At 35.8% G+C, this 22316-nt stretch overlaps 1 protein-coding gene across 2 annotated transcripts in view; it reads right to left on the minus strand.

Annotated features, from left to right (window-relative positions):
• Nucleotides 1-22316, minus strand: part of TBC1D19 (TBC1 domain family member 19) — a 44462-nt gene that overhangs the window by 21973 nt on the left and 173 nt on the right. Inside the window, exons 1-10 of one of the 2 annotated variants that reach the window (XM_069012196.1) lie at nt 22052-22109; nt 15037-15109; nt 14225-14270; nt 12407-12482; nt 5578-5652; nt 4561-4624; nt 3584-3630; nt 1909-2019; nt 1012-1084; nt 135-173 (exon numbers count right to left, since the gene is read on the minus strand). In XM_069012196.1, coding sequence (XP_068868297.1) covers nt 135-173; nt 1012-1084; nt 1909-2019; nt 3584-3630; nt 4561-4624; nt 5578-5652; nt 12407-12482; nt 14225-14226 — 487 coding nt within the window. In that variant the 5' untranslated portion in view covers nt 14227-14270; nt 15037-15109; nt 22052-22109. Of the gene's footprint in view, nt 1-134; nt 174-1011; nt 1085-1908; nt 2020-3583; nt 3631-4560; nt 4625-5577; nt 5653-12406; nt 12483-14224; nt 14271-15036; nt 15110-22051; nt 22110-22316 lie in introns of those variants that run through there. The other variant, XM_069012195.1, reaches the window with a different exon arrangement.

Here is a 22316-nt window from a genome sequence, read left to right on the forward strand (position 1 = left end):
ATGGTATTACTGCTAATGCTTTGTGCTAGTCTAAGTTCTTAAAATTCTAAGAGGTACATGCAAATTAATATACAAATTTACTAAATGCATTCCTAACTACTCACAGTTTATTATAGATAAAAACAGATCCATACCTTTCTGCCCAACACGTACATGTTCATTTTCAAAGAACTCTAGAGAATAAAGACACAGAAAAGAATGACAAAAAATAAATTAACAAAAGACACTCCAGCTGATTATGTATTTTGTATTTTTACCACACACTATTACATTCAGTTGCTATTTACTCCTAACATCACTAAAAGTTAACCTGCATCAGAGTCAAAGTTCTTTTTCAAAAACTAATTTTGTGTTTCAAAAACACAAACATCAAAGCAGCACTATATTACATGAACCTAGATTTTCAATTAGGTAAGTTTCCATTTAAAAAGAAAAATCACGTGAATACTATAGTGATTTCCATTTTTATGTGGAAAGATCATTTTAAAACCTCCTTCTACAGCAACAGATGCATACATGGAAAACCAATAGAGATTATGCACTATTTAAGTTACTGAATATTAACATATGTATATGTCCTGTAATATTTTCTTGACAACTGTTATTTTAAATAAGTGTGTATGTATGTTTGTATGTATATTTGTATGTGTATATATATATTTATAAATATATATCTATATAGGCCTATCTGTTAGCTGGATTAACATTTGTTGATAATTTCGGTTTTTTGGAAACAGGCTATGTGGTTCTCTAGATCCTGAAGTGTTCAAACACATTGAAATTAATGTGTTCTCAACTTAAGGTGCCAATTTTAAATCTTCTCCAAATCTGACTCTACATATATGCAATGTTTTCTATTATCAGATATATTTTACTATGAAAATCACTACATAGTTACAGAACGAATATTTATGCTTTACTATGGGACAAATACACAAATTTTTTGGTAATTTCAAAATATTCTACTCATTGGTGCTCTGTTTGAATGACTGAAGCATGGCATTAGCTTACCAGGAGGCACTTGTGCTGAATCATCAATACCTAGCTGTCCTATATTTAAACCTAGTTCACTAAAGTCTTCTTTCTGAAAAGAAACAGAACCATTAAAAAGTAATTAATATTTTAATTCTCTAAATCACATGAGATTTCTTCTGAAAGGCTTAATGTGAGTATTTTCTAAACCAAATTAAGTTCTTCTAAATGCAAACATTTGAAATAGAATCTCACATCAACTCTTCCTCTAGTTTTCGTTATAAGCCCCAGTTGGCATGTCAAGTATGAGCTACACCTGGATGTAGTGCAGTGGTGAATGAAAGATCAGGTTAAGAATCTCTAATCCTACTCTCTTTTCCAACCCAGGTGAAAGTTTTTCTGCCAGCATAAAATCTCCAAGAGCCTCATCAGTGAAGCATTTAGAAAAACTCTCCTATTTCTAATTATAATACACTAGTACTCAAACATTTCATCTACAACCTGGCAATAAAGGGATTTAAAATTATACTGAGAAGAAAGTCAGAAGTTAAATCATTGTCAGGCTACTGATCTTGTACAGCATCTGTAGATTAAGATGTGCAATAAATTTTAAGTTTCTCGTACAGAAAAAAAATCATTTAGTGAATAACATGTACAGAAGTGTATTTTTGGCACAAATTAAACCTGTGTGACATAAAATGAAAACTTCCCTAATGGCAGAAAATTTACTGTTTATGTTTTATTTTTCATTAAAAATGTTTATTCATAGAACTTCTTTATGCTCTGTATTTTAACTACATATTTAGATTAATTTTCACTTTCAAAAGGAGAAAATTATCATGATACTAATATTCTTTTTTATTCTTTAGAATCATTTTCATCAATAAGAAAAAATAACTCTTACAGAAACCTCTTATAAGAAAATAATATACTTACCAATTCTGGGATATCTTTAACTTTTAAAGGAACCTGAATTAGCCCCAGATGATTTCTGAAACTAGGCTGTTCTCCATTTTCATAATTTGGGTTTCGAAGATTCATCAGTACCTTAAAAATTGTAGCTCTGTCATTTCTTGCTTACATTCAGAGCTCTTCACATCATCAGTATTAAAAACAGTACATTCAGAATAAAAGCATTTCCCACAACTTAAATATATAGACCCAAATTATCAAATTATATCTCAACATTTTCAAAATCAAAAAGGATTTAAAATTTTAAGGAAGTGAACATATTCTACTTTGAAAAGTCAGCTCAAATTATGAAATAAAAAAGCAGAAATAATTTTTGATATATGCAATTAAGTACTGGCTACATAGTAGTAATGTCTTCACTAAAATTTACTTCCTTGTTGAAGCTATTCCAATGCAAACAGTATACTTCTGATGGCTACAGTATCTAGGATATTCTCTAGCATTACTTTTTTCTGAAAGAATTTTTATCTATCTTCTTACACTGGCAATCTTAGAGAGCTTCCAATAAAAGTGCTACATAGTTTGCCACTAAAATAATTCCTTACTAAATATATCAAAATATCTTCTTTCATAGTAGAAAAAAAATTACAGAATTGAAAACCTAAAGCAAATATAAAATTTAAAGGACAAGGAATCATGTCAAGGTAAGTAACTGTGACCTATAAAGGAATTTACAGTCTCTTACATACTGTTATTGCAAGGTATAGATTTTGATATGATGTTGAACTGCAAAGATTCTTTCTAACACAAATTTCCAGCTCTTACGAAATTCTTTTGTAACATCGTACCTCTACAATTCTCACTCTTGTAAGTATTCTAACACCATATAATCTCACTGTCAGACCTGTAAATTTAAAGAAACTGCAAACTCTGGAGATAAAACAGTATAAAAGAAAAAGAGAGTGATCATGAGGGCCACTGAATAAAGCCAAAAAACCAGATGTATTTATTTACAGATCCAAGATTAAAAACACACCACGGCTGTTAGTACAATGATGGAAAACAAAATAAAACATTTTCAACATTATTTTGATTAACAGAACAAAAGGAGTAATGCGTAATAAGTTCTGTTTTACTATGACGATCTGTGCTTGAGTCATAGAAAATGATGAATAATACTGACATTTCAGACTTTAAAGATTCCACAGTTGCCAATTTTTTAATGGTTCAGTTTGATTACACACAAAAGCCTTGAAATTCCACACAGTTATGTTTCACGTTTGATTTTTTACAACCTTCCTAGACAATCTACAACTTCAACTGCATACAAGCCTGCAATCTACTATCAGTCTATCAGACTCACATATTGTGTTTCATGAGCCTATCATATTGGAATTTAAAATGTAAAATGGTTTACAAAATCAGTTGAGAATCGCTCTCAGAGGAAAAAAGTTGTGCCTGGACTATGCTTTGGAGAAGTTCACCACAGGTACAATTTAAAACTGCAGTTAAAAAAAGAAAAGGGACAACAGCATTTGGTTTTGTAAACCAAACGTGGACTCATAAAAACCATGCCAAATTTCACTTGCTATAAATGACAACTAGTATGAAAGACACTTAACCATTATTTCTCCCACTTCACAGAAAAGACTATAATGGATACAAGCCAATGGCTGAGTACTGTTTCATAGCTGCTTACCTCAAGAAAATCTTTAGGTGCATAAACAGGCCGGAAAAGACTTAGATCTGAAGTAAGATTTCAATGACACTATGTTAAAACCAAAAGATGAAAAAAACATGCACCATATCTATAACATAATCCAGAAATTTAAATAACAGATTAAAGGTCAAAATAACATCGTCACAAATATCATGGAAACAACCACCACATATTCTGTCATGATTATGCTATGGATAATGCCTTATTTTTGTAAAGCCCAAATAAATGAAGAGGAGGGTTTCCCTTCCAGACCAAACCATTCCATGATTCTGTGAACAGCAGTCACAGGAAGCTTTTACTTAATCCTCATAAGTGTTTAAACTGAACCATTCTCAGACTTGGGAGAGATACAATATTCAAAAGCAGGGTATTTTCTAACAGCTTAGATTGTTGAACTACACATATTGCTGTCAAATGAAAACTGGGCTATTAGACCATCCATGAAAAGTGTTTGCCATCACTTCGTGATGTTTGTATTGTGATACAAACCAGCACCTCTGCAAAATCCTTTTTAAGGAACTTGGCTATGAACTAACATGAGAGTTAGCCTTGCTCTCCCAAAGTATAGTATCACTGATTACTCTGTGCAAAAGTTATTTTTATCTTTTGTCAAGAAAACAGCTGAGCTTAATTATCCATAGTTCTGAACATTTTCTGTTAGCCTGAGTTTACAATAAGAGGAGGTGTGTCCTAGATGAATAAATCTCTAAAGCACTGGAATATGGAGTATTATACAATAACCTCTCAGTAATGATTCAATATTAGTACAACAACTTGAAACAAAGTAACAATGAAATAAGTATTTATTTATGCATAATGACACATTACCAATGAAAGGAAGATCAAAATCAATTTGCCTTGGAGAGATTAGATTAGCCTTTGACTGGTAAGTAAGACATGCAGGCTGCCTTTCTATGTACAAAAAATTTAATGCATGTAAATTTAGTTGATCTTACCTGGCTCATCAGTTCCCATTTCATTCCATTTATTAAGCAGTTCTTTTTGTTCATTTACAGGCCTCTGAAAGGAACAAGAAAGTGTATCTTCTTTTTTTTAACAAAATGAATAAAAACATGCCTATTTCAAATATGTATTCATTTCAACTATACATTAATGGAACATTTTATGAAATAGCAATACAAACTTATTTGCTTACAAATTATCCCTAGCCTGAAGGTACATTACACTGTAGAAAGCCCAAGCTCCAGTTCCAGGAAGAAAAGGAGCCCATTAAAGAGTTTCAGGTGTTTAGTAATGAATTTAGGATATTTAGTACTCAATTTCATGTTACTGAAGATTTACTGCCCATTCCATGGAGCTGTTGGACTTTATCAAATTCCTATCCCTGGCAGTCATGAAAAACAAATACAGCTGCATCCTTTATCTCATGATGAACCATAGCAGTTCTGCTACATATCACAGGGGTGTAACAGGAGAATGAACAAAACATTCTAACATTACTTCCTAATTCCATGATCTTTAAAATTAAAGCCGCTATATTAATAAAAAAAAAAAAAAAAACAACAACAAAAAAACCAGACCAGAATGAATGACAAACAAAATCAGCAATGCACCAGTATCTCTCTCTCCTCATGTACCAGTTTAACTACAGCCTTCTCTGCACACAAAGTACATCTGTATCGCACACAGGCTGCTCAAGTTCTACAGCTGAGTCTGCACACAAAATACTCTGTTAAGAGCAATGAACACAGTAATTAGCTTTCCAACATGCTTCTCCCTCAAGAAGATAATTACTGCAACAGCTACCTAGAACCTTCATCTTCTCTCAAGTTAAGCTGATGCATTCATTGCCACCATCTCTGAAAATTATTCTGCATTAAAATTGTTTAGAAACTGGACCTACAGCTCTTGATAGCCATGTGTAAAATAAAGAATGCATTACAAGCATCCAAGACAAGGCTTAATTTCAGAGAAAATGTCAGTGTGACAACAGAAAATTAACAATACATTACCTTCTGTGCTAGTGGGATATTGAGTTCTGTGCACATGCTGTTCAGACTTTTCAGAATTCGCTTCTCCCAGCTTCCCTAAAACACACACAAAAGATAAATAATATGGAATTTCTTTTTCCTGAAAATTGAATTTACCATGTAATAACAAGCAGTTTTTTGAAGTCAGATATATATAAAAGGGTAACAAGAGTGACTGATTGACATCTGCAAAAATATTAAGGGAATATTTACATGCTTCTTTACATGGAAACAATAGATCAAACAGATTTCATTCTTTACAACAAAATAAAGAACCAGAAAATTTAGTTGTTCATATTTCAGATCTCAAAAAAACCCATGTAATTCACAATTACTGATTTTTATATATGCCTAATGATCAAGCTTCTTTATAGATCAACATTTGACAAATTTTTCAAACAATTGTAAGAGGTCAATCAACTGTGCATAGCAAATGCCTTCTCCCCTTTGTGACCTGAAAAGACTGGCAGTCTTTCTCCACAAAATGTAACTTAGATGTCAGAAATTAAGGAAAGTTAAAAATTTGGTATTCTGTAATGATTAAAAAAGTAGTTCTTCTAACACAATGCTCAGGAAATAGTTCTCTAATCGGAGAAAACCAGAAGTAGACAATACCTCAGTGGCCAGTGGACAGCTTAAAAAGCAAACAGATTCTTCTGAACATTGCATTAGGCTTCAGTAGTGCCTAATCCATGGCTAATTCCTCTGAAGTTAATGCCAATTAGTATTGACCTCCTTGTCAACAGACTTAGTACTTCACTTCCGTGATTTCAGCACCACTGGTGGGTTTTATACTTAATTTAGTTTTCTGTGGATGACAAGCCAGACCTCAATCACATGAATGCAAAGACTCCTCTTAAATTCATTTAGTTCTATTTATTACTTGTAATTTGCCCTAGACACAAATTCTACAACAGTTAGTTACTGTTTAACCATGCTCCTCAAAGTTCTGTCCAAAAGAGGCTGCAGTTTATTAGACAGGAAGCAAATGAAGGGCAGATGTTCAGTTGTTCTGTTAAATAAACAAACTAAAATCTAGTCTATAATTGTTTCATTTTAGTTTCCATTTACAAGATCATTTACAAGATCCTCTCATACCTTTTTCCATCAAAAAAAAAGGTATCTTTCACCAGAATTTTTTCCTCGCAATCAAGTCATCCCTTCACTTTCTTTTGCATAAACAAAACAGATCTGAATTTTGACTGTAAGGAATGTTTTCCAAATTGCATATTTTTAATCAAACTCTGTATCGTATTTTTCTTCAACTGTATTATCATATTTAAATTCCTTTCAAATGCTGCAGTTACACAACAGCAAGCCACAACTGGTTCAGCTTTTATAAAGGGTATTTGCTATGTTGCTAAGAAGTGAGGTTTTGTTGCTAGAGAAATAAGAAGTGTGGTGCTGTATTTACCCACTGCCTTTCTTACTAAATGTATACCTTCCACACTGTTCCCCCCTTTTCCCCTGCCCCTAGCCCTGGCCACTTCCTCCGGTCCTCCCTATTGGTTCTAGTACCTCAACTCTGCCCATGCACTGCCCCTGTGTCCTGAGAAAACCCTCCCGGCTCCCAGACCAGGTGTTTCTCTGCCTATGGGAACCGGCCAGTCAACATGTAACAATAAAAGTTCCTCTGAGGTTGCCATGGGGGACCCTTCTTCTGCCTCCTTTACTATCACCATGTTGCAGAGCCCAGCTAGCCAGAGCAGGGGCACAGGGCTGTCCAGAAGGACTATGGGAGAGCAGGACAGCCACTCTTCCCGAACCAGCCCTGCTGTGCTCTCTGGAAAGGCTGCGGCTTGCTAAACCAAACCAAGCAACGCAACAAAGAAGTGAGAGAGCATGAAGACTACTAGGCCATAAAGGATAAGAAAGTGGATGGAGAATGCACAGGTAGTAGTAGCAAAACCAAAGTTAAAGGTACAGTCTTTTTTGGTAAAAGCATGGTCTAGATCAGATGGCCCAGCCTTCTGTCCAGACAAATTCTAAGTGTCCTGTGTTGTCTTCGTAAGGAGATTATTTCAATGGCTCATTGTTCCCAATGTGAAAAATTTTCCTCTTCTGTCCAACTGGAATCTCCCCAGGACTAACTTGTACCCATTACTTCTCATCTTTGCCATGTGACTCTTTGTAAAAAGGAGTCTCCATTTTCTCTGTAGCCACCCTTTAAATAGTGGAACATGGGGATAAGGTCTCCCCTAAGCCTCTCCTTTTCTCAAGGCTGAACAAACCCAGCTTTTTCAGCCTTTCCTCACCTGTCAGGCTTCCCAGTTCTTTGACCATCTCTGCAGCCCTTCTCTGGACGCTCTCCAGTCTGTCCATATCCTTTTTTGTACAGTGGGGACCAAACACAGTACTCCAGATGTGACCTGACAAGCGCTAAGCAGAGTGGGATAATGACTTCGTTATCTCTGCTGGTGATGCCCACATTGATGCAACCCAGCACCCTGCTGCCTTTCTTTGCTGCAGCAGCACACTGTCCACTCATATGGAGCTTGCTGTGCACCAGGTTCTTCAGGTTCATGTCCTTCAGGCTGCTTCCCAACCAGCTAGATCCCGGCCTGTGCTGCACTCCTGGATTATGTTTGCCCACATTCCAGACCTTACGTACGTGCTTACACATCATACGGCTCTTGTTAGCCCCCTCTTCCAGCATATCCAAGTTTTTCTGCACAATGACTCTCCCTTCTGAAGTGGCCTTCTCCACTCAGTTTGATACCATTGGCACCATCACTTAACGATACCATCAAAACTAAGGGAGGACAGGTAGGTGGCAATAGGGAGGGGAATAGTACAGATATGCTTAAAGATATGAAAGCTACAAAAGAAGCATGGAAGAGGCAGATGGCAGCTTTGCAAGAGCAAGAACCATCTAATTCCAAGGAGCAATGGAGGTCAACACTCCTGGTGTGACTTACAACTGCCACACCAGACATTAATCCACTTACTGCTTTGGGGATGCAACATGTTGGTAATAAACCACCTATACACAGTCATAAACTGTGACATAATTCAGCTTTCAAGACTCTACCCAGTAAAAGATACTCAAATAAATGCAAAAAAGTCAAAACAAAAGTGAGGGTTATACAGCCATTCCAAGCAAGATATCATGCCCTCTCTCCAGGACAGCAGTTACCTGAAGTGAGCAGAAACAGAATACACTGCTCTTGACTGAAACAGAAGACAGAGGCAGAGCTCATAAAGTCATTTTATTGATGGGAACAATACATTTAACAAGATGATTCCTCTAGTCTTACGAAGAAATTTAACACTGAGAAAACACACTATTAGGATTGCTATGGTTACAGTTACAACATTCAGTAAAATAGCCAAAACTGAGGAAGTACTGCAATTTGAAAACAATTTCAAAGAATCACATAATGGTTTCCAACACCCAAAGGCCCTCCCTGAAGGGTGGGGGAGAAGGCTTTTTAACAAGGGCATGTAGTGATAGGACAAGGGGGAATGGATTTAAACGGAAAGGGTAGGTTTAGATGAGATATGAGGAAAAAATTCTTCACTGTGAGGGTGGTGAGACATTGAATAGGTTGCCCAGAGAAGTTGTGGATGCCCCAGGACTGAAAGTGTTCAAGGACAGGCTGGATGGGGCTATGAGCAACCTGATCTAGTGGGAGGCAAGGGAAGATTGAAACTAGATGATCTTTAACGTCCCTTCCAACTCCAACCATTCTATCATTCTATGACTCTCAGCATTACTACTCATTGCCATTAATGCTCTATCCTTTACCAGAAACCTGGCTTTCTTTCAAGGTAGGAAAAGAAAGTAATATAAAAACTTCAGTCTGACACCTATGAGAAAACAAACCAATGTGAGAAGAAAAAGGGTTAATTATGAACATTTTAATACCTACTCTAGAAAAAATATTAATCTAGTTTTAATCACTGATTCAAAGTCATTCCAATAGCTATCAAAGATGGTTTTCAGGGAGTAGTACCCTTATTTCCAGAATTCTGTAATAGAGCAAAATTAATCGAGATAGGATAAAAGGAGATAAGGATAAAGAAATTGTCAACTAACTTATAACAATGGAAACAGCATCTTAAATGGTGACTGTACCTAATAAAAATAGAATATGACAAATATGACTTATATGGACAACATTTTTCTATGGGGACAAATTTTGATGATAGGACCAAAATATTTTTTTCCAACTGCTGTGATGCTAAATGAAAATAAAGTACAAAAAAAATCTACCTACAAATAAAACAGAAACAGTCTTCTACTTGCAAAACATTAATTAGATTTTCAATACCTATGGAAGTAAATTTCTAAGTTTTCACTTTTATCTCTCTCCCAAAAGGTAGTAGTAACCTGTATACTTGCATTTTAGCTATTTCCAAATATTTTAAACAAACAAAATCATTGAAACACTGAGTTTGTAAGCTTTTTACACTGTTTATTGCTCTTTAATCAAAAAGAGTAACAAAACAAAACCTAGATGTGATTCAATTGATCTGATGATGCTTGTTTTCTTACAAGCCCATTATCTACAGTGATAAATGTGTGTCATCTTGAAAATCAAACATTTGCATGTATTTCAGTGGTTTTAGAAAAGATAGTGTTAGTTCTCTAACTGTGCATTTATTTCACAACTATTTCATAACTGTCATCATTTACAAGTATTTCTCTATGGAAAGGATTCACAAGTCCTTATCAAAGAGCTGTACTTCAAGAAAGGGTTTGAAAGAGCATCAACTGGTTTTGGCTGGGATAATTTTCTTCATAGTAGTTGGCATGGTGCTGTCTTTTGGATTTGTGACCAAAAGGGTGTTGATAACACACCAGTGTTTTAGCTGTTGCTGAGAAGTGCATACATAGCTTCAAGGTCTTCTCTTTTTCTAATGCTTCCCCAATGGCAAGGAGGCTAGGAGTGCACAAGAAACTGGGAGGAGACAGAGCTAGACCAGCTGACCCCTAGTGAGCAATGGAATATTCCAGACCATACAACATCATGTTCCAAATAAAGAAGCTGGGACAAAAGTTGCCTGATGATGGAAAGTAAGGAATGTATTCCTATTTTGTTTTGTTGACATGTGTAGCTTTTGCTTTGCCACTTAAACTGTCTTTGTAACACAATTTCTCACTTTTGCCCTTTTGATTCTCTCCTGTTTGGCTGGGGGAAAGTGAGTGGCTGAGCTGCCTACCAGGGTTAACCCACCCAGTAGTCATGGATGACTAATAATCTTTGAAATAGGGCTATCAAATTTTGAAACTAGCAAAGACAGGACTTCTGCTCATTTTTAAACTACTGGAATAACAGGCCTTTCTACATACAGCTAAAAATACTGCAAGTATTACATATACTTTTGTAAAATAATAACCCATGAAACTGGTTTAGAAAAATATGCATATAGATATATCTCTGTGCTTTTTGCATTAATAAACTAATAAGAGTGATTCTTTTCAGGCAGCAAATTGTGGCATTACATTTCACACCACACAAGAAAAACTGATTAAAGGAATATTTATCCCCAAATCCTGAAGACTGAAACCCAGGACAGAGAGATAACACTTAGTGGAATAAACAACAATATGATTGTAAAAATAACACAATTTGTTGAGTATCTTGTAAAAGAATACTGCAATGTATTTCTAGGCACAGTGTAGTTAAATACACTTTTATCCCTACCTCAGATGTTTTGGTTAATTATATTCTTGAAGCTTGCTAATTTTTCTTTACATTTTAATGTGGATTTTTTTTTTTGTTTATTTCAAATGGCATATATTGGTGAAAAAATAAAACCAACAAAGCAAAAGTATTTTTTCCTGACATCAAAAATCCTCGTTTAATCCTTATAGTCCAGTTTCTCTTATTCTCCTTCAATACACCATAAGCTCCTTAGCTCTATATTTTTCATCTTCCTTTCACTTTTCTAAGTGCTAAATATATCTCTTCTTTCCGATCTCGCTATCTCTTCAGCCTGTTATCTTTCATTATGAAACTGCTCGTGTCTCTTCAAAAAAATGTTTTTGTAACCCTAAGTGAAATGACCTATAGCTACCCCTTGTCTTCTTCTCAATAAAACCATATTACCTTCTTTGACATATTCACATGTCCTGGGTTGCAGTGTATTCTATTACCATCCTCATGCGCATGACTCAGAGATAACTCCCTCTGGACCATCTTCTGTTAATGAGCCTAATCAACACCTGGCCTCATGACTCATTACCCTATTGTGAGATGCTCCACCCAGAGGGAGGAACCAAGCATTCCATCCTGGATATAATCTGAGATTCTGAACACCAGAGACAACCTTTCTACTGGATTTCCAGAGGACAGGAGCTACACAGCCACCACTGGACCTTCTGAGGAAGAGCAGACCCTTTTTCTACAGGATCACCACTTCAGGAGGACTGCAGCCACCATTCTACCAGACTGCTACCACCACCCTGCCTAACAGGGACTCAGGTTGTAGCTTGACTCTGTCAGTTTGAACCAGTGTTTTCTTTTATTTTTTCCTTCTCTTTAATTTCCCCATTAAATTGTTATTCTGACTTGGTGCCTCCCACTGGTTTGTTTTCAAACTAGTACATCACATAATCTCTATTCTACATTTTTCACCTACCTGCCACTATATCCTACTTCTTTCATGGCTGGAGGATTACTTGAGCATTTTCTGTATTTATGTAAAATGCCACATATATAATGTTACTATTAACTTTGATGCAATTACAAATCTGTGCTTTTCCTAAGGCATAAAACCTAGAAATACAATAATATTCTACAGAGTAAGTTTCAAACAGTCTAATTAAAGATCTTATATGAATGGAAAATTGATAACCACCAACCTGTGCTTTCCTCATATAGGCTAAAGGTTCTTTAATATGCTCAGGCGGTGCTGCAGGATGACAGGGAAAAGGAAACCTTAAGAAGAAAATACAGTAAACTTTAAATATTCTGATTTTTAAATTTTGCTTAATTAATCCTTTATTTGTAAATCTAAATGTAACTTCTTTCATGAGAGCACTAGTAAAATCACAAATATATGTTGATCAAAACTAAGTACTACTTTTAGAAGTATTTTTTCCTCATCCATTATATGGATACAAACAAGATAACAATAGTAAGAATTAATAACATTTCAACATGAGTTCTTCTTGTACTAAAAATAACGCTCCCTTATAATTTCACATATTTGTAAAATAAAATCAAATCATTACATTAACAAATAATGTATTTTAAAAGTGTATTTTCTTCACATCATGTCATCTTTACAATTCCCTGGAACTTTCACTCTCCAAGTCACCACATTTTTTTCAAGAGACCATAAACATTTTTGGGGCTCTTCTTTTAAAAATCAATAGTGAACATATATATGTCCAAAGTAATTCGAACTTTGAGGTGTTGACAAAAGCAAAGCTGAATATCCACTCATAAATTGCATTATGCCAAAATACAAAAATTAAAAACCAAACCACTAATTTATCTTTCAGTCGTGCAGATTATTTCCAATGAGTTTTTGCCAAAGATTTTATCCAGCTTAATTTAAAGTGTCTCAAATGTCTTTCAGGAAACAAAATTTACACATAGCTTCTCTAATAGTTACCCTGAATTTTGTTTCAATGTATTCAGTCAGTTCCTATCACGTGTTTTTGGGAAACCCTCCCCAAATTTCTTCCCATTTTTAACTGATAAGTTTATTCTTGTACTTGCTGCAAATTTGTTCTGGACTATTCTGTCCCAGTGTGTAAAATGGAATCAATACCAACAGATTTGAGCAATGCCGTTTCTTGGTTTTTCCACAGTGCTCATGAAATCATGGTGTTCATAGTTAATTTCAATTTCCCAGGGCTAATGTCATTATTTTGCTGCTTATTTCCGTGAATTAGCCCTAGAGACAGGTAAATATTTTTCCCTGGAAAGTTATGATGAAGATGAATCCTTACTAACAGATAGAAGCATTTTTCTGAATTAAGTCCCTCATACTACTAAAGATATATTTGTCTAAACTGGTAGCTCTAACAAACTTATTTAAATTAGCACAAATAGATTTGCATACACATTTCTTATTTTATAGTTACATTTATGGCTATATCTGTTATGAAATTCACCTTTCCACTGTGCCAGAATGTAAAGAAAAACTATGCTTCCCAGAAGTCTAATCCGAAGTTTTCTGAACAATAATAAAAAAGGAAACTTGACAAATTTAACCATGTTTATAACCACATCCCAAGCATGATAAGCACTGACCTGGCAAGCCTAGAGATCCAATATCTTAAAAATTTTCAAAAATAATTAATACAACAAATATGTGCAATGCTGTGATAAACACCTCAATTAAAACTCATTTGCAGCAACTACCTCATTTGCACAAGATTTACATTATGACCCTTGGTACCTCTGGAAGTAAAGCAGAAAAGAAAAACTAAAGTAACTACAAAGTGTGGTGATATTTATTTCACTCATTCTTTAAACTGCACTTGAGTCCAGTATTTTCACTAGGACGAAAAAGAAATAATGGCACTCTAAAAACAGAAATTAAGCAGGTACCCTTGCTATGACAGATCTTTCAGAGTCCAGTAACACCATACACCTCTATATACAAATGGATCAAAACCAAATCATGTGACTAGAACTCATGAAGTAAAAATACCAAACAAACTCACATATTGAGTTCACTATAAACAGCATTCTGAAGCTTCTTTTCCCAACCTGTTAAAATAAAAGAACAACCAGAAGACAACTTTAGGAACAAATACTAACGGAACATCAATCAGAGGTTGCTTTGCAGTCACTGGAGTTTTATGTCTGGTCTCAGTTCATGTCTACCTACCAGACAGACAGGAAAAGACAAGGAAACCTTAACCTAATTAAGATAGGAAAACTGCAAGTTGAAACCTCTATGAAGACTGAATATCCTTTATTTCCATCTGCTGTTCAAATAATTACAACACAGTTTTGGTTAAAAAATTTACATTCTATTTTTTCAAAGTCATCATTTTATTAAACCAACAATTAATATTAATAGACATGGTGTTCCTGATGATTATAAATCTTAGATCACTTATCAAAAGATCCTCACATTATAGTTACATAGCCTACAACTTCCAATGCAAATTGGAAATTTAGCTAAAGGTAAAATTTTCAAGAGTATTTCCATGAAAGTTGATTTCCATTTTCAGAAGTGACTGAACTCTCATTTTACTCAGAATTTTCAAAGAAAATCACCAATACCTTATAAAATTATAAAAGCACTTCTTTGTATAGTATGTTTTTCAAAATGCAGATGGAATCCACCATTTTCCCTTTTAATTTTCTCTATCTGGCTTAATGATCTGGAATCACTGAATGTCTGCTTGTGGCTACTGTCAGTGACAAGACACCCAGCTGCACGAACTACTATTTTCATCACTTATACCACATATGTTCTTACATAAATCTATACTATTCACAAATGTATCAATGAAGTATTACAAACCTGATGTCTTCAGAAAATCTTTAATGTCCTCTTTTAGTGATTCCAGCTTAATTTCTGGTTTGTGTAAGCTAACCTAATATGAAAAATAAATAAATAAGCATCAAGCACAAAAGAGAAATTACATTAAGTTACACAGTAAGTAATAAACATGCTTAAGGTTACACACAAAGCAAACTCCTTCTTTGAGCAAATGGCTATTGCACTCAAAAATATCAGTTAACATTTTCTCACTCGGTGTCTTGCCTTTTACATCAATGCTGAAAGGTGTATGTGGGGAAGGAGAGAGAAGGGAGTAGAACATGCAATGAATGCATATAAACACATATGTTTAATAATCTGAGCAAATACCCCACATACTTAGCACAAATGCTGGACACATTAAGGAATTGGTCATAAGGTATCCATGGAAAAAACTAGAAGCCAGCCACTGTATTTCACCTGAAAGAATAAAACTGAAAACATTCCATAATTTCTCACATAACCTCCCACAGTTCACCTCTTTCAGATAAGAAATGCCATTTTCAAACCAAAAAAACCTGACTGTGCACCAATCATTCCCTACTGCAGCTGTGACTACTGGGTATATATAACCTCTTGTAATGAAATGCACTCAACAGAGATGATTAGGCACTAACCAGCTTTACAACCATACCATGACACTACCACACAGATGGTGCTGCAGATCTTTCAGCAACAGCAGGACCAGCTGCTATAGCATCTCCTTGTTCTACAGATAGACCAAGAGGAGAAAATACATCACAAAGGTCCAAAAGGACAAGAAGAAACTCAGAAGTTTCTGTGAAGTGCCTTCTAATATATATTCTCCTAAGCACAGTACGTGGCAATAGCTGATTAACATCAGATAATAAAGCTAAAGGTTTAGAAAACAAATAGCAACCCTGGCTGCTAACTTGAAAAGAACACCAGATCTGTGTGCAACTTACTCCACAGCCATGACATCTCCAGGCATATGTTACAAGCATATGGCCCTATCATCTACATAGAAATGTGAGACATCTCTTACCAAAAGCTACTCAACAATACGCTGTAGGCGTACCAGATACTGATTCTATTGCAGTAAGTTATCCTGCAATTAAAAATAATCTTTCACCAACTTGTGCAATTTGCCAGGCCTACAGCACTGCTGACAGCATGGTGTGCTTTAAGTCCTTCACACCCAACTTAAAACTCAAACGTTTAGTGCATCAACCTCCACCTTTGTCTCTTCATGCCCATGTATTCAGTCAAGTCTGTTTCTAGGAGACTATCACAAGCAGGGCAACAGAGAGTGAGCAATATAGAGGAACAATCCAGGAAGGCAAAGGGTGAAAGCTAGAACAGGGAAAAAGTCAAGTATTCAGAGGCTGAGTCAGGCCAATACAGAGCCCTGAAAGGAAACAGGAATGAAAGTAGCACATTTCAGCAAGAAATAACAATTATTTTTAATAAATGTTAATGCCTAACAATTTTTTCCTGTAAAACTAGCATTGTGCATAATCTTATGGATAGGGCACCAAGGTCCAGGTGTTGGATGTCTGTGTTCCTCTACAGTGCTGGTCAGCTTCTTGCAAATCAAGAAGCATCTGTCTCTTCCACATTCCTTCATAAAACAAGATATCATTACAGCATTTCTTGGCACCCCCAACTCTTCAGCTGTACAGCACAGTAGGATAGTTTGGGGACTTCCAAAATTTTGCCAAATTTGCTGGTGGCTAAGGTACCTCTAGCAATCTTGTGTGTACATCTTTGATTTTGGAAAGGTATCCTCCTGAGATCTGGGCAGTCACCACCTAAGTGATACTCTAAATGTACTCTCTGAACTCTCCATCTGGATGCCAAGATGGAAGAAAATCCAAACACTCAACACTGATGTGGCTTAAAGCAAGCAAAAGGATAGCACAACGGTAAGATTAGCAGGTTGGTGGAAATAGTAAATTGATTCACAGAGGAACTCAACACAGAGATCAACCTATTGGCAAATTAGCATCTAAATTTGAAAGTGGCATTCAGTCATCATGACTGGAGCAGCACTGATGATGCAAGAGATGATCAATCAACCACAGCACTCAAAGAAGTATAGGAAAATAGCTAGAGGAGCAGCAACATACTACAAAGAGGAGGCTTGACAGAACAAAGTGTTCCAGCATAACTCCTGTGTTAAACTATTTCTTTTCTCAACAAGAATAAACACTGCAGAGAAGCGATCCAACTATACTGAAATGTGGAACTGCATCAAGCGAACATATATTTTTATCCTGCTGCAAACAGTTCTGCAAATAACTTTACACAATCTAAATATTTTTACATCCACCATAAAATTATGCCTTTTTTGTTTAGAGAAACGTGTACCCTCTCAAACCATTTATTACTGTTCATTATGATTTTATACAAGTGCACAATGTTTTTCAGTTTTATTGCTATTATTTCCCAAATTACAATAAAGCACAATCCCCAAATATAATCCATCTTTAGAAGAAGTAAATTCAATGAAAGCTAATAAATATTCACCTTTCCTTATATACTCCATTCTACCCTAACTGGACTTTATCAGGATCAAGCTGACTTGATAAAAACAACTTCAAGCACAACCACAACAGCTTTAACATAAACACTTGCTAAAAACTTAAAACCCTGCAACTTCAAGGGAGAGATTTTAGTTTTGGTTATACATTGCTGTAACAGAAAGAGGAATCATTCTGAGCCTAACTAAACATATTTCAATAAGTGTGAAACCCTGATTACACTGTCATTTTCCAACCCTTCTACATTTCTACATGAACTACACTAAGGGAAAAAGTACTGTGAACTTTCTTATAAAGTACTTATTATACGAGTAAAAGTAACCTAGCAGATACAGAGAGCTCATGGAGCCTCACACAGGAGTAAACAGCTTCAAATGTTATGCTGTGCTAAAAGATAAGAGGATATATTTTAATAATGTAATTTTAGCGTTTAATAAATTTTCTAGGTTTTATCTGTATATAAAATTACTGCTGAAAATAAAATACACAAGGCAAAAAACTTTAGTATTCCACATTACTAAAAAAGTACTACTCTGCCAATCAAGCTTGCATTGCTTCTGAACTCCATCATCTGATCAACACATACTCAACTGCATTCAATTTCAAATTCACTGTAATACAAATATTACAGCTGAAACACTTAAAACAAAGGTACAAGCTCTATTAGCAGGTATAGTAAATCCTTTGCCAAATACAATGCATGAAAATGAACCATTAATTATCCATGATGACTCATGTTATTAAATAAATGCTACATTGCACAGAAAAATTCTCCTCCTTAATTTGATCTTTTATTTAAATTCAGATTGGTATCAATTTTTTTTTCCACTGCAAAAAATGTCATGAAAACAATATGCTAAGGTATCTTGCAAACCATTCACTCCACCTAAATTATTCTAAGCTTATTTACCTACACTCTCTTTAGAAGCACAATCAGGCACTACTCCAGCTCCAATGTTCCTAGTGCTCCCAAAGTAAGTCCTCTCCTCCTTTGCCCCATCTGAAGTCTTGTAAGGACCCTTACCTCTCCCTTTGATCAGTATTGTCCTTAAACCCTTCTGGTTCTATCACAGGTCTGCTCAAAGAATGATGGCACATTCCCCTCCTCCGGACAGTATTTCTGATCATGACATCTCTCCACCACTCTTCATACCTTCAGGCACCTCCTACAATCTATTCTCACTCTCAAACTTAATTGCTGCAGTGGGGTGGGATGGGGTATCAGGCCTGATTTCTACACTTACATTACCCCTTTTTACCTACTTTAACAGCCCTTATCGTGCTTTTCTTTAAGTGCCCTTTCAGGTTGTCCCACTCCAGACATACCCACAAGAAACAGATCTGAGAACATTTACATAGACAATGCCCATGGGGACTCCTTGCACTGTGAGTCTTCCTCGTTCCATTTGAAACATAATTTAGAACATTTATCTTTCATTTTACTGTCTCATCCTGTTTTAGAAAAGTTCTCCAGGAATAAACTACTGAAACTTTTGTTTGTTGTCTGGTTTTGTTGGGATTTTTTTTAACTTCACTTGTTATTTGCCCCTGGTCACTAGAGGCCCTGGGTAACTCTGAGTTAGATTGATTTCTATTAGAAGTTTGCATGGGACAAAAATTAATATTGATTAATAAAGCTCAAATTCCTTCAAACACTATGAAAAACAAAGTTTCTGAATTGGCTGCAAAATGAAAATGTGCTAGAGTGGAAGCACATTTTTCATTTCTCTTAACTGTTTCATTTTTATTGTCAGTTCACTGACACACATTTTCCCTAAAACAGAATTCAAGCAAGATTTTACAAAATAATTTGTTTTAAAACTGCATTTTGTCCTTGAAGATGCCCATGTCTTAGTTTTTCTAGACACCTCTAAATCTCTATCTTAAAAACATTTGCAATTCAGACAGAAAAGAGAAAAATTAAGATAAAAACAAATTTAATTACAAACTTGCACAGTTAAGTTGTGCCCAGAAAATGAGATATCTCCTCTGCTACCCCACTAACCCCAGCCGCAATTCTACCTGTCGAAAAGTTACTACCTAATATTTTGGCTCTTTGTGACTGTTACTCTTTCCTTTCAAATACCTTACAAAATATGTTCAGAAGAAATTCCAAAGCAAGTGATAGGCACATTAGCACTCTTTCCCACATTAATCTCCCTTATTAACTGCAGTAATATTATCAATATATCAAAACTCAACCTACAGAAATTAACCTAACATTTATTTATTTATTCATTCATCACTTACAAGCATATGACACTCCCTCTACTTCAGTGCTTGGGATAAAAATGTGATTATCTTGGTATCCCCAGAGGTCAAGCTGTGACAGCAAATCATTTGATGCCCATGCCAAAGTTATTTCAAAGAGATTGTGTATCACAGCCCTTGACACTAGCTCAGGCTCCCAGTGACAGCCAAGCAAAGCACTGGTTTGATCAGTTCATAACCACAGGGCTACTCTATCACCTCTCACAAATAATGTCAGCATACTGTGTTTTCCCCAAAATTCTATTAACTCATCAATGAAACTGTTCATTCTGAGCTCTCCTTCCTAGACAATAAGAGATGAATTTACAAAACATAGTTTTTGTTAATAACTAAAATACTGTTTGTAAGACTGTACGTTCTCTCAAAATTTCAGGCAATATCATAATGAACGTTAGGATCCATTTTGCCTCTAATGTTTTCTGAGACAGTAAATATTTTTGAGGAACAAATCTCAGCAACATCATTTCCTATGCTAAGAGATGAAGAATATTTGTGAAGTATAACTGCAGTATAAATACCCAAAACAAAAGTAAGTTTCACTCTAGAGCACCGAAGTGACACCAAAGAGTTCTCAAAATACAGTGTGCATTTCCCAAAATCGTTTGCAATTCCCTAAAATGGGACCACCCTTCAAAATCACAAATGGTGCAGACCAAGCATTGTTAACCAGCAGACAAAAACCCCCATCACATCCTACCAGTAAACTGGAGTTCACATGTGATGCACAGCAACAGCTAAGATTTCATATTTGACAGTGCAACTCCAGCAATACCCCATGTAATGTGAGGAATATCAAGCACTAATTTAATACAGAGTGAAGCAAAACTCAGAAACTTTCAGAATTCTGCAGAGCTGCTAAGGGATGGACACGAGACAAGCCACTCCAGTGCATGGTATAGCACTAACATGTCTAAAAAAACAAGTCTCCCATACATGAAAGAACATACATGCATGCAAGGTCAATAAGAAAACCCTCTCTATCATGAACACACAGATTCCTGACAAACACAGTGTACATTTGGCCCTACTAATTTAAACTACAATCTCCAAGAGAGAATTCATTTGATTGAGAAATCCCATCATTGATGTATCTATAAACTTTCAGATCACTACACTAATCCATAGCTCTGATTCAACATTCTATTATAAACCTTTCAAGCACAACTCTTAAGAATAAACTTAAATATTTGTTGCCCTGTTTCTTTTCTTTCCCCTTAGCACTCCATATGACTAGAATAGTCATTTGACCTATATAAACACTTTTTTTTTCTTCTCCATGCTTCCTCCTGTCTCAAAAAACCCATGCAAAGTGTAAAATGACTGTGAAATCGGGCCCTGCCAGAGACAGGGATGAAAGAATGCACGCGGAACGGAGTGCCTACAGGTTTGTTGTAAGCAGTAATGGAGTTATTAAAAGAGAGTTCACTGTTTTGAGGACCAGGTCTGACTCTCCACTCCTCATGTCAGGCTATTTAGGATACTCAACTTCCCAACATTTAGCAGAACCCAGCCTCTAAACTCTCCCATAATTCCAGCCCCCTTCAAGTCATGCACATTTGCTTACTCAAATACTTAGAAAGCCCTGTCAACAGAAGGCAGACACACATTGATAAAAGTATTTAGAGACCAAATGATCAAATTTAAATACAAAACAAACAAAAGACAGGCAGTGATGTCACTTGGTATAGAAAGCTTTAGGGACATTCAAAGAGGAAAATCATGTTTCCTTTAAAAATGCAACAAAACTAATGGACAGATAATGGACATGGCATCCTAAAAAAAAAAACACCAACAAAAAAGCCACGTATAATTTTAAGCAATGTTTGAAAAAAAAAAAAAGAAAAAAAAAACCCACACGAAAAGCACAAGATTTTATAAAACCCAACCCAAAATATTTCAGTAAGGCACAATATTTGTTACAGCACCATGACTAGGTTATTATGATCACGAAAACTGACGCAATTTTAATCTGAAACATACTAAATTATATTCAGCTGAAATATGAAAATCTGGCTTCAAGTACGGATAAGTTATTAAGTATTAAATAAAGCAACTGCTTTCCCAGCTACTAAAATGTACTTCCATGCGTGTTTTTTTTTCATTTATTTTCCCTTCTTTTCACCAAATCCTCATTTTCTCAGGGGCACTAGGGGAGCGGGGGAGGGTGGGTGGAATTTAAAGCTCTCCAAATTAAAGATTAAAAAACCAATTCGTTTCAGGACCTATATTTGAAGAAGTGAGATTTCAGACGGATAGTCTTCATATTCACTGCGAAATCCTTGGGTCCCAAGGGAAGACACAATAAACACGGCTGTAGAAACCAAACACACGGCTCTCCGGCCCCGCCGAGGAGGGACAGGAGCGGGAGGAGGAAAAGAGGGAAGGGACGAGTGGCACCGGGAAGCCCCGGACCCCCTGCCCACGCGGAGGCCACAGGGGCCGGGAGCGACGGCCGGGAACAAAGCGCCGGGGAGGGGCAGCGCGGAA

This window comes from Aphelocoma coerulescens, chromosome 4 (assembly GCF_041296385.1).
Source record: "Aphelocoma coerulescens isolate FSJ_1873_10779 chromosome 4, UR_Acoe_1.0, whole genome shotgun sequence".
Taxonomy (NCBI): domain Eukaryota; kingdom Metazoa; phylum Chordata; class Aves; order Passeriformes; family Corvidae; genus Aphelocoma; species Aphelocoma coerulescens.